General features: G+C 33.3%; 1 protein-coding gene across 4 annotated transcripts in view; it reads left to right on the top strand.

Annotated features, from left to right (window-relative positions):
- NBEA (neurobeachin) overlaps nt 1–13,519 on the top strand; it is a 690,698-nt gene that overhangs the window by 601,900 nt on the left and 75,279 nt on the right. For all 4 annotated transcript variants that reach the window (XM_087436200.1, XM_014791275.2, XM_087436202.1 and 1 more), the window contains one exon: nt 6,590–6,730. In XM_087436200.1, the coding sequence (XP_087292326.1) occupies nt 6,590–6,730 (141 nt within the window). The remainder of the gene's footprint in view (nt 1–6,589; nt 6,731–13,519) is intronic.

Here is a 13,519-nt window from a genome sequence, read left to right as displayed (position 1 = left end):
AGTAGAGCACTTATCTCTGGTATCTTCTTGTTTACCTAATCGTTTATTTAGATTTCATCTGTCTCTGCTTCTACAGATACACACAGACACACACATACACACACATTTGAATGCAAATTTCATGAGAACAGCAACCTTGCTTACCTTATTCTAGGGTCTAGAATAATTTCTTACACATAGTAGGCACTCAATACTTATTGAATGAATTTATCTTGGAACTTTTTCAGATCAGTCTTTTTGATTAGGTGCTTAAAATACAGCAGTGTGGGTATATCATCATTTATTTAACTAGTTCCTTATGGGATATTTAGACTACTTTTAGGTTTTTTTTGGTGGGGGTGGGGGGAGATGCCCTTTCAAGCAATGCTGTGAGAAATATTCTTGTATTCCATATTATAAGTTCCTCAAAGTAGAACTACTGGATCAATATTTTTAAAAATATTACCAGTTTGCCCCACAAGAAATTTATACCAATTTATATTCCTACCAACAGCATTATGACATATCATGTTTTACTACAATCTGGCCAATGCTGAGTGTTGTGAAACTTAATAATTTTTGACAATCTAATGAATAAAGGTAGTTTTTGTTTGACATTTTAAGAATTGCCAATGTACTTCTGACTTTTGGTTATAAGTAACAGAAAATCAACTTAAACGAGCTTTAATTTAAAATATGAAGTTTTTGTTGGCCCATGTACTGAGAAATCCAGGAATGAGTCAGTTCAGGAACACTGGATCTAAGGGCTCACCAGTGTCACAGGATGCTACACCTCTGGCATTTGGCCTCATTGGCTTCATTCTCAGACAGGCTTCCCTATGTTATAGCAGTGATGCCTTTGTAACCCCACCAGAAAGAGAGAATGCCTCTTTCTGAGATAGTTTCAGCAAAGTTTCATTGGAGTAAGTTGAATCATGTGCCCATTTCTTTACCAATCTTAGTAGCCATATGGATAGAATGTGCTGATTGACAGGTCTCAATCACATGCCCACACAGGGGTGAGGTAATGGAGTCAGCCCACCTGAACCAGGTAGTCCAAGAGTGAGGAAGAAGTGGTTCTTAAGGAAGAAGGAGTAATGGATGCTGTACAGAAAAAGAATAGATACCCATTACATTGTATGAGCTGGTGCTATTTTTCCTACATATGTTGGAAATTTGCATCTGTGAATTGCCTGTTCATCTCATTTGCTCATTTATTTAATTAGACTGTTGATTAGTTTCTTATTGATTTATAAGAGCTCATTTCTTAAGGAAATTAGTCCTTTATCATAGGTACTATAAATATTTTTCACTTTGTTGTCTTCTGATTTTGCCTAAAAACTTTGTTTAAAATTTCCATATGGAAATTTAAAGTATTATATAATCAGATCAATCAGTCTTCATTCACTCAGCATTTATTATGCACCTAAAAAGAGCCAGGTACCGTATTAGGTATTGAGACTACAGAGATGAATAAAACATAGGATATTCCTTTGGAGGGCTAGTCTACTGGGTAAAAAAAGTTATAAACTTGCCTAACTATTACCAGATGGTGTCATGTAGGCCTTCATAGATGAAATTTGAGCTGCTTCCTGAAGAATGAGTTGAAATTTCCTGGTCAGATAAGAAGAAAGGCAGGGAATTTACTTGAGTGTAGAAGAGTCTGTAGGTATGATTTCTATATTGTCATAACTGAGAATTTTAAGAATGATGATATGTAGCTCATGACTGAAAAAACAAAAAAAAGAAAGAATTCTTGAAGCCTCTTCTAAGGATTCCCAAACCCTTGGCTATTATAATGAAAGATAACAAGAAAACTTAGATATGTTAGAAGTTCAGAAGTGTTAAAAGTATTGAGACAACTGAAAGCAATACTTACAAGCCAAACAAATCAATCAACTGTACCCAGCTTCCAGCTGTATCTAGCACAAAGCTCTAGCTGGTTCTGTAAAATGTATAGCCACCAGCTAGCAATGTCATCTTGATTTGACTTTTTTCTCCATTGTCCTCATCTATAATATAAGAGAGTTGGACTAGTGGGCATGTAAGGTTCCTTCCATTTCTGAGAATCTGTGATGGATGGGAAATTAAGTAGATAGTTATAGAAGGAAAAAATGACATCAAAATCAGAATTTCGTATTTAGCAATGAAAAAACAATGCAGTACCATATGATTTCCTTCATTAAGTAGTAGATAACAACAACAATAAACAAACACATAGAGACAGAGACTGGATTGGTGGTTACCAGAGGGGAAAGGGGGAGGGAGGAGGGCAAAAGGGATAATTCAGCACATGTGTGTGGTGATGGATTGTAATTAGTATATGGGTGGTGAACATGATGTAATCTATGCAGAAATAGAAGTATAATGATGTAACCTGAAATTTATACAGTGTTATAAACCAATGTTACTGCAATAAAAAAAATAAATAAATAAAAAAAAGCAATGCAGTGTTGTGGAAAGAGTAGAGACCTTGACTTGTTTCCTCATCATGAAGTTGGGTTCATAGTGAATGCCTTGCCCACCTCAGAGACTTATGAAAATTAATCTGGAAGATGGATCTGAAGACAATATTTTATACAAATATACAGCATCATTAACAGTTGCAGCAGCAATAACGAACTCTCAAACATTTTATATATATACAGGTAGAATCCTTATATCATGACTATCATGAGCATTTGCAAGGTTTTTTGATACGTTAGAATTCAGTGTTATTAATATTACTTTAACTGGACCTCTGATTCTCCTTGAAAATTATTTTTATTCTTACAATTTTTAATCTATTTTAAAGGCATTGACCATGCCTTAAATCAATCCACATTTATTTTTTATTTATTTATTCAAATTAATTCAGCTCTACCCTCAGACTTTTATATTCTCTAAAGTCCTTTTAATATCTCATATAGTACCATTTATCCAGTAAGTATTTTTTATTTAAATAATTTTTGTTGCTCATTTTTGCCTATTTTATTTAATTTATATACTTGTCCCGTAAAAAGGACTTGATAAAACTTGTACTGTTTGTTTTATAAAATAGAAAAATATTGATAGATCAAGGCTAAAAGAACAGAAAGGGAAAGAAAATAGGAAAATAAAACCAAAGAAAAAGTTGGCACTCAGAAATATATACCATAAGGATTCAAACCAAAATTTTTCAAAGTATATTCCAAAGAACACTAGTTCTATTGCATGTTAACAGTTATTATGAAAACAAAAAGAAAGATGAAGTTCTAGTAAAAATAAATAGGAACCACTGGAGTGAACAAAATTAAACAATTCTATTTCGAATAATATTTCTCAGAGCCTATAATAATGTAAATCTCCATGGGAATCTATCAGAATTTTTGTTCTATATAATAAAATCACAGTTTTTTCAGGAAAACAAAGCTTTTTGTGGTACTTAAAGGCTAAGACAAATTTCTCTTTTTGATATTCAAAAAGGGGAAATTGAGTGATAGAGAAAATCCTCAGCGTCGTTTCTTCAGTGAATTCAGTAGTGTTTCATGTAGACGCGGTAATGTTACACAATAATTTTTCACCAATTTTATATTGAAAATAGTGCTTTTTGCAAGCTATGTAGGCTTTGTAGCAGTTTTAGAAATTGAATTATAATAATGAAGTGTTTAGAGGTAGAATTTTTTTTTTTTTTTTTTTTGAGGAATATCGGCCCTGAGCTAACATCCATGCCAATCCTCCTCTTTTTGCTGAGGAAGACCGGCTCTGAGCTAACATCTATTGCCAATCCTCCTCCTTTTTTTCCCCCCAAAGCCCCAGTAGATAGTTGTATGTCATAGCTGCACATCCTTCTAGTTGCTGTATGTGGGACGTGGCCTCAGCATGGCCAGAGAAGCGGTGTGTCGGTGCGCGCCCGGGATCCAAACCCGGGCCGCCGGTAGCGGAGCATGTGCACTTAACCGCTAAGCCATGGGGCCGGCCCAGAGGTAGAAGTAGAAATTTTATTTTTAATTTTTGCATTGTTATCTGCATCATTTTCTGTTATTTGTCACAGTGTCAACTTGTAGCATATAAACTCACAAGGACAAAATAATAATAAATCTAATAGCAAGTTCTAAACTTCCCGTTAAACCTTTTCATATAACAACAGCTAAAAAGCATAGAGGTGGCAGTGTCTAAATGCCTACTGTTTGAGAGAAAAGGAAGCTGGTTATTGCTTCAGTAATTATAGTAAAAATTGAAATAGATTGCAAAATAAATTTATAACTTTGAAGTGTAGTTTTACTTTTTCACCAAAATTCTTACCTTATTCATTTGCTAAATCCAAATGGTTTTGACATTGCATTATTTCCTCAAATTTTAAAAGGATAACAAACTTACAACCTTATCAATTTTTACGTAGGTAAGTAGGGAGGTATAGGTAGGTAGATGATAGATAGATAGATAGATAGATAGATAGATAGATAGATAGATAGATAGATGATTATATCTATTTGGATCCTATAAGAAAATATGTCATCTGTGATGAAATTCTCATTTCCTAAACAGCCATTTAGAAGCATTTTTCCTTTGAATGATTTACTGCTGCTTGATTATTAGAAGCAAAATAATAGAAAAATAATAAGTGCAAACCAAATCACTTATATTTTTTTAATAAAATTTATTTCTAAATGCATTAGATAAAAATTAGAAACATATTTTAAAAAGTTACTCATGTGCAGCTGTTTCCTACAAAGTATTGTTCTATAAAACACTCCAATAAAATGACTTTGATGAAACTTGAGTAAAGTTAAAAGTGTAAATATTTATTTTATCCCTTTTCCAGTAGTTGAAGAGAAGGCTGGAAAAGATTAGAGGAAGGGCCATGTTCCTTTTACAAGAATGTTTTGTGAGCAAAACAAACAATATCAGATAAGGTCAATGCTTAGGGATTGTGCAGACATTGTATGCATGTGAAAGATCTATTAGCATATTCAAGACAGAACAAAATATTAAACATTTTAAATACATTGAAAGAAATACTTATAACATTGAGTTAGAAAAACTGATATCTGTACATCTAGAATAGTATAAAATACATAGGCCATTTTTAATTAAAAACTTGCTATTTCAGTTCAGTAACAGAACTCACATTTATTCCACTCTTAGTAATTACTCTTTTACCAATAAAGTAATTATTATATTTGTTTTAATTATTATTATTTTATGTGACATTTAATGACATTACATTGCCTGTTTACATCTATGTAAAAAAGATTTGAGAGATAACCAGTGAAATTTAACACAGAATAAAGTTTAAGCCCTAGAACATTTAAAAAATATATTTAAACTAAAGTTTTTAAAAATTAAATTGTTTAGTCATTAAGTCATAATTAAGTTAAAGAAAAAATGAACATAATTTACAAATAATTTTAATATTCAGTATAAGAACCCTTGCAAATAAGAGCTTATTATGGAAATTCTAACAGACTTTTAACTGCTGACAACATTGTGTTGTTTGAATTAGTCCCCTGGGACAGAAAGAAAAAGCTTACATGCAATTAATAAATGAATCTTTGTCTCTTGTGTAACATTATTTGCCCCATCGAAACACTAATTTTCTACTACTTCTCTTGTTAAAATTAAGCCTTGGGGGGAACTTCATACTTAACTAGTAATATTAAATTTTGAAATAAAGGAGTTATATATTATACTTAGTATTCATCTTTTGTTTTCTCTGTAAGCATTTATTTTTGTAGTATGCAACCTAAAACAAAATATTGTAGCTATTAGGTATCATAAGAGTGGACCCTATATCCCGTTGAACCAAAATCAGATAAAAACTTAGGCTAAGGCAGTTTGCTATTGGAAATCAGGAGGACTATATACTAGAAATTCTTAATGGTTAGGTGTGCTACGAAGTTTGAGACAATGATTCAATTAATACATGCTTTGTTGAAAAAAATATACATATTGTATCCTGAGCATTTTACTGTGTGCTCTACTATAGGGATTAACATCATAATAGGTAGTGTGGTAGTACTGATGGGAATGGTCTTAGCGGCCTTAACAAAATACTTTTCAGGAAATCTGAATTGTCTGGATTATTTCTATCAGCCTTAGGTTTGTAGTTTAACTAAATAAACAGGATACATGCTCCATTTGTATAATAACAGAATGGAACTAACATTCCAACGGGGTTTCCATATGGGTGATTGTTGTCTTTGAAACTCTGGGTGACAGGCTATTAAGACAAAGTTTTCTCTAATATGGCTATGACGTGGTCAGCTGCTTCACTTTCTCCTCATTGGATTTCCTGTGATCAAACTAAATATTCATTATGGTTGTTCTTAAGTGGGCAGGAAAATAACATAAAAATATTGGTTTCACCTTAACAGTTTAAACTGGATCATCTCAGGCAATCCAGTTTACTGAAACTGTTAGTAAAATCTAGAAACATTACATACATAAATTCACCTTCTTGGGTTATTTTGAGCAAGTGTAGTGATTTGTAATTAATATCAAAATCAAATTTGGTAAAGATATAATACAAAATAATATATGCTCTGTGCTTAAAATGAATTAACAGTAAATACTCTCAGGATCAAGAGATATAATATAGAATGTCTAATGTGACTGTATTAACCAAAATGCTTCTTTTCTCTTTTTATAGCCAATTGGTGCTTTGAACCCAAAGAGAGCTGTGTTTTATGCAGAACGCTATGAGACGTGGGAGGATGATCAAAGCCCACCCTACCATTATAATACACATTATTCAACAGCAACCTCTACCTTATCCTGGCTTGTTCGAATTGTGAGTATCTTCGTTAAGTTACAGTTAGCCTTTAATACCTTCAAGTTTTTAACATAAGTAAATTAAATAAAAATCAAATATACTTATTTGTTTTAAGCAAAGATTAGAGACCAGTGAAATAGAAATGAGATTCCAAACTAGCAAAACTTGAATCCTTTTTTTTTAATGGATTGTCTCATTTGCAAAATTGGGTTAGGAAGATAGATTATTATGAGCTTCTTAAGCCTAAATCAGTTATAAAAGGAACCAGACTCTTGGAGTGCACCTTGATATCCACTGTTTCCTTTCTCACTGACTATCGCAAGCTGGCACTCTCCCTTGGCCCTCTCAATCTTGCTTCTTGGGCAGTCTATTTTAAAAACAGTTTCTAAATGTTTTGAAGACTTCTTTCTGTTATTTTCTCTTTCTCCTAAGACATAAATATACTTAAGTCTTCCAATCTTTAAAATAAATGCATACATACATACATACATACATACAGAGAAGCTTCCTTCCAGCCCCCGCCCACTCTGCAGTTACTCCCGTTTTCTCCCTTCATAGTCAAAAGTACTAAAAGCACATCCTCTACTGAACTGCACAGCATTGTGCTTATCTCTAGCTTATCACCTCCCATCAATCTTTAGCCAGGTTGATTTAGGTTTCATACCCATCACTTTACTGAATTGTTCTTGTGGAGGTCGCAGGTTATGTGGCTAGAGCTTCCCATTTCTTACCATGATGTATCTGAAGCATTTGATACCATTGCTCACTTTCTCCATCTTGAAATTCTTACCTCTCATGGCTCTTCTGACATCATCTCCTGGTTTCCCTCTTATCATCCTAACTGTCTTGCCCAGTCTCATGCTCAGATTTCTTTTTCTCAGTGTTTCTATTCCCCAGGATTTTTGTGTATACTTTATCTGGGCTTTGTCATTGAATTATAAGCTAATGACTTCCACCTTCTGTCTTCATTGCAGACATTACTCTTGGGCTCCTGACCTACATTTCCAAGTGCCTACTGGATATTTCTACCTGAATATCACATAATAGCCATAAACACCATTTCCAGAAATGAACCCCTCATCTCCCTCACAAACCTGCTGTGGTTCCTCCTGTATTTTCTATCTAAATAAATGGCATGATCACTCACCCAGTTACCCAGTATAGATATTTTCTCTATTTTACTAGCCCCTTACATCCAATCAGATGTCACATCAGATAGGTTCTACCAACTAATATCTCTACAATCTCTCTCCTTTTCTTTATTAACTCTGGCATTTCCTTAGTTATTTTCCTATTATTTCTAGTCTAGAATATTACAAAAGCTCTTTACAAATTTCTTTGCCTTAAGTCTTGCCTCCTCCAATCTAGTCTAGTTAAGAGCAGTTACTGGGGTCAGATCGTCTGATTTTTTTTTTTTTTTTTTTACTGTAAGTGACTGAGGAGTATTATAGAATGCTAAATCAAATCTGTAAATCAATACAATCAGTAATATTTTCTCTCCTTACCAAAATATGCTTCATACCACTGTGTTGCATGAGGCTGATTTGCCTTATAAACACATTGGTAAAGCAGCAGACATAAAAATGTGCACACATGGGAATGCGTCTCCTATTTTGAAAGTTTTTTTTTTTCCTCTGCCTAAATGACAGCTAGTTTGGAGGTCTTCCTTGAACATTCTCTCCGTTATGGGGAGAAATTGAACTTACAACAAATATGTAGTATGAGTATGTTTTAAGTAACTTGTAAATCACTGATAAGTGACATACCACAAACAATTACTTTTATTAAAAAAAGTTTGTCAGAATTATGATTCAGTTTAATTGAACACAAATTATATATTTTTCATAATCCTAAACCAGCATAAGAAGTTAAAGAAGTTTAGATTAACTAGTCTGTGAGAAAATAAACTCAAACTTTATTTTAAAAAATAAACTCTGTAATTATAAACTAAAAGAAAAGACATAAAGCTTTCAATTTTAGACCAAAGTTGTTTGTCTAATTTGTCCAAAGAGTCACCTTAATTATGTGAACTTGGGTTCTTTTGTAAAAATGCTTCTGAGCTAGCAGTTTGTTAAGAAATATTTTTTTAACTCTAGCACTTTTAATGTATAAGAAGTTCTATTTCTTTATTTTCTGTTAATTTTTTAGAAATATTGGATTTATAAAGTACCTGTTTACTACTATAAACCAATCAAAACAGCGCACCTTTAGTTTATGGATTGTAATAGTTTATTAATACTCTCCAGATGTAGGAAAATACTTCACACTCACACAAGAGGTAAAGGCTTTTCTGAATTACAGACGCAGAGATATATAGAGAACTAATCACTGCTGTTCTGCAGTTTCAGCCACGGGTCAAAACTAAACACAGAAACACAAAAATTTACCCGTCAAGATCTCAAAGAACTGGTGTCCTTTACAATGGACATAAAATATGTTCTTATTTGATTTGGGCTCACACATAGGCAGACAAAAAAATAAAAAGATTAATAAATTAGGTTCTCTGATCACCAAATGGTCAAACCATAAAACCAAATTCTAAATCTTTACTGCCATCAGTGGGAAATGACTGATTAGCTGTGCATGTTATAAATGTTGTAACAAAAAAATTAGCAAAGGGGGTAAAAAAAAAACAAAAAACCTAGAGAAAAAGTGTGTCAGTAAAGTTAAAGTTCTGTTTCCTGCTTAGAATTCCCTCTGGAAGGTAAGAGAAGACACACCTGGGCTTAAGCAGCCCGTGAGATGTGCTTCTTAAGCAGCACAAGTTCTTGGGCTTCATTGAGTTAGTCCATGTGGAACTCTCAGAGGCACTTACAAAACTGTTAGAAAAGGAAATTTTTAGAAAATATTTAAACCAGAAATATTCAGCCTGGGAGGCCTTTTCTTATCACCTCAGGTTCCATCAAAGACAGTCATTGCTGTAGTGAGCCACTGCCATGGGGAGAGGAAGACACCTCTCTTGGGTATTTTGGGGATTAAAAAAAAAAAAGAGTCAGGAACTGTTTCTGAAAAAACATTATCAACTGGGTTGTTTTGAGAATTCAGTGAAAGTATAGATATGATAGTATTTTGAAATATATAAAATGGTATTCTATGGTTTTTGTGTAATCAGTCTGAAGTCAGATTTATAAGACTTTTTTGTGAGTTTATAAAAATACTTGTTATCAAGAGCTTAAGTTAACACTCTACTATCCCTGATAAGCTAACAACTTCCTCAAATCGTAAATCATAATTCATCCTTAAGTTGATTTATTATCTCAGTGAAATGGAGTAAAAATTTGAATCTATTCAAGGATATGGCAGAAATTCTATGCATATTTATCCTACACATGCCCTTTTAGTATTGTCTATAGCAGTGCTGCACAACTATAATGCAAGACATTTATGTAATTTAAAATTTCTAGTAGCCACATTTAAGAGTAAAAAGAAATAGGTGAAATGAATTTTAATAAATATACTTGTTAACCCAATATATCTAAAATGTTACAATTTCAACATGTAACCAATATAAAAATTAAGGAGATATTTTACTTTTTTTTGGTACTAATTCTTTGAAATCCAGAATGTATTTTATATTTATAACACATTCAGTTTGAAATAGCCATATTTCAAGTACTCAATAGTCACATGTGGCTGGTGGCTACTGTTTTGGACAGACCAGATCCATAGGATTGCTTGTATGGGAATTCATTTAGCCAACACATCTTATGTCATGCTGTTATAAATAGAAGTATCGTGCTCTAATAGCTTACTAAGTGTTTAACCTAATGGCCCAGGGAATGGTGATTTCCTCACTCCCATCCCAAGGAGTTTATGAAGTAGAAAATGCATTAAAATTTGTGTCAATAAGAATTTGTTCATTAAAACAAAATACAGATTAAGTATCTTCCCTTTACTTTTCAAGGCTTTTAGACCTAAAGTCATTAAACTCATTATTAGTTTCAGTAGTTGTATTTAGTATGGTAATGATAATAATTGCTTTAAAATGCTAATTAACTACGTACCTCATTACCTTAAATTAAAAATATTATTTTAGACAAACTACCAGTGAAATCACTTGTCTAAATTACAAGACTCTGAAAAGACTGTTTTCTTGATAGCTGCTGTTGGCCAAATGATGAATAAACTTTTATAGTGGAGTTTCTTCAGATATTAACTAGTATAAAAGGACACATTTTACATGGAATGTTTTTACTTTCAATCTTACCCTGAATATATAACATCTAACATACACACAGAAGTAATTAAATCTTACTCTCTGACCTTTACATCCCTCAATAACTTATTCACCTTCCAAATTCAGTATATTCAACCTACCTATTCAAAACTCATTTGTCAAATATTTAATCATAATTCTTAGGAAGTTAAATAGGTTGTGCAACAAAAGTTGGTTTATAAATCAGATGTTTAGAATTTGGGACTTTTTAAATAAATTATGGGTTGCTTTGAAAGCTTACCCAAGAGTGTGTTTAAACCATAATATGTCTTTAAAAGTATATATTTGTAGTGAAAAAAAATAGTAGAAACACTTTTGCAAGAGTTGTAATTAAACCCAAAAGATAATGCTACTGAATAAAATCCTATTGTCATGTTTACCTTGAATACTGATGCTTAAGGACAGTGCAGATTTACTTAGAGGAAGATGAGGAATTCGTAACCAAGAGCCTAGTATATATAATAGGTACATGGATTAATTAATAGAGACTTTTTAGAGATTCTAAAAGATACTTCTGGGTGCTTTCAAAAGCAATGGGAGAAAATAAACTTCTAAAGTTAGACAAAGCACAGTAGAAATGATGTTTCCTTCGTTTCCTAGAATGTGACCTTGAATTTTCTCAGATGTAAGATGAGAATAATTTTACCTAGTCTGAAGGATAATAGGATTGAGGTAACTGAAATAATATAGTGCTGAACACAGAAACGTGCTCAGTAACCCTCAGTTCCCTTCCCTTTGATCTTTATTATGCTTCATATCATTTCAAATATACATCTTTTCTTTGATATAGTTATGTCTCAGGCATTACCTATTACCCATAGATGGGGTTTGTTTCAAATGAAATGAGGAGAAGGAAAAGAAGAAAATTACAAGGGGAGAGGGACTTCAGAAAAGATTCTTAAGGGGCCGGCCTTGTGGCTTAGCGGTTAAGTGCGCACGCTCCGCTGCTGGTGGCCCGGGTTCAGATCCCGGGCGCGCACCGACACACTGCTTGTCGGGCCATGCTGAGGCGGCGTCCCACATACAGCAACTAGAAGGATGTGCAACTGTGACATACAACTATCTACTGGGGCTTTGAGAAAAAGAGAAAAAAAGGAGGAGGATTGACAATAGATGTTAGCTCAGGGCCGGTCTTCCTTAGCAAAAAAAGAGGAGGATTGGCATGGATGTTAGCTCAGGGCTGATCTTCCTCACAAAAAAGTAAAGAAAAGATTCTTAAGAGATAACTGAGCAAAAATCCCCTAAGGCTGAAGAATAAAGGAGTTGGCTAAAAAGAATAGGGGTTAGAGGACCTGGGTTAGATGGCCCAGGATGGAATTAATTGGTCTGTAATCATTGAAAGGCAGGAAAAGTTGTTAGTGTCCTTGCAGGGGACTAAAGGTTATGATAGAATTCAGTGGGACAGGTACTTCCAGTGTAGAATAATTTTAGTTTGGTTTTCTAGCACTAAAAAACGGTTGGAAGATATGAAGTGACCTTAGGGTAGATGTAATTAGAAGGAAGTTGGCCATCAGCCACTTAGAATGCAGGACCTAACCCAAAGTTTTTAAAGCCCAAGTGCCAATATTTTAATTTCTGAAATTTCTGTTTAATATTTATTCATTTGTACATCTTGTCTTCCAAGCCAAAAGCTTTTCTAGTATAATAATAAAATATCTAGTATGGTGATATACACATAGAAAATGGTTCACTCAACATGTGTTAGGTGAAGAAATATAAAAGTTCCTTAAGCTTAATATAGCACTTGATCCTCCATGTTAGTCAGGCATGAATCAAATGAAAAAGAAAAGCCCTGCACTATGTCTTGAAGGTAATAGGGAAACACATGGAAAAAGGTAATCTCCATGGTAATCAGAGCTTGAAAGATCAATACCCACTTATAAACAAATAGGTTATCAATTTCTATTTGTACTCTACCACTGTAGCAGCCGGAGGCCTTCAGGAATAATGAGAATATATGTCAGTAATGTAGTACTTGACCCTAAAACAGTTGTTATCAGATCTTTTTAAAAGCTACTTAAAACCATGAAATGTGGAATTCTTCAATAGTTCTCTGCTTTTGGGTGCTACCAGCTTCATAAACTTCATGACAAGAAATAAATATAATTCTTCAATGTCAGATTTTTTTTTTCACTATTCCCATCTGTGCTGTTCTTGGCAGATCTTTGTTAAGTGTTGAAAACCAGGAAGGATTTTATAATTTAGGTTGGGGTAGAAATCAGCTTTTAGCGGCTGATGATTAGAAGTAAGGCTTTGCATGTATAAATGGGTCTTCACTCACATCTATTTAATAGGTTAAAAATCACAGAGACAAGTCTGATTCCTCTAAATTAATCTCTGCCTACTACCTACAAATAAAAAATAAACGCCTTACATCAGCATCCTAGAATAATGAAGAAGTAGATTCTGAAGATACAAGTTTTTGGTCAAACTAGTGGTTAAGAACTGACAAGCAAAACTATATCTTACTCTTACCCAACCATACTTCCTTTCCCAATAGTACCTTATATGTTTAGTCAACAAACATTTATTAAACACTAAATATGAGCTAAGTGCTGTGCTTCGTGCTAAGGATACAGAGGAGAATAAGA

The sequence above is a fragment of the Ceratotherium simum genome, chromosome 10 (assembly GCF_057802395.1).
Source record: "Ceratotherium simum simum isolate JZ-2026a chromosome 10, ASM5780239v1, whole genome shotgun sequence".
Taxonomy (NCBI): Eukaryota; Metazoa; Chordata; class Mammalia; order Perissodactyla; family Rhinocerotidae; genus Ceratotherium; species Ceratotherium simum.
The sequence above is the reverse complement of the archived record's forward strand: the minus strand, read 5'-3'. Positions and strand labels throughout refer to the sequence as shown.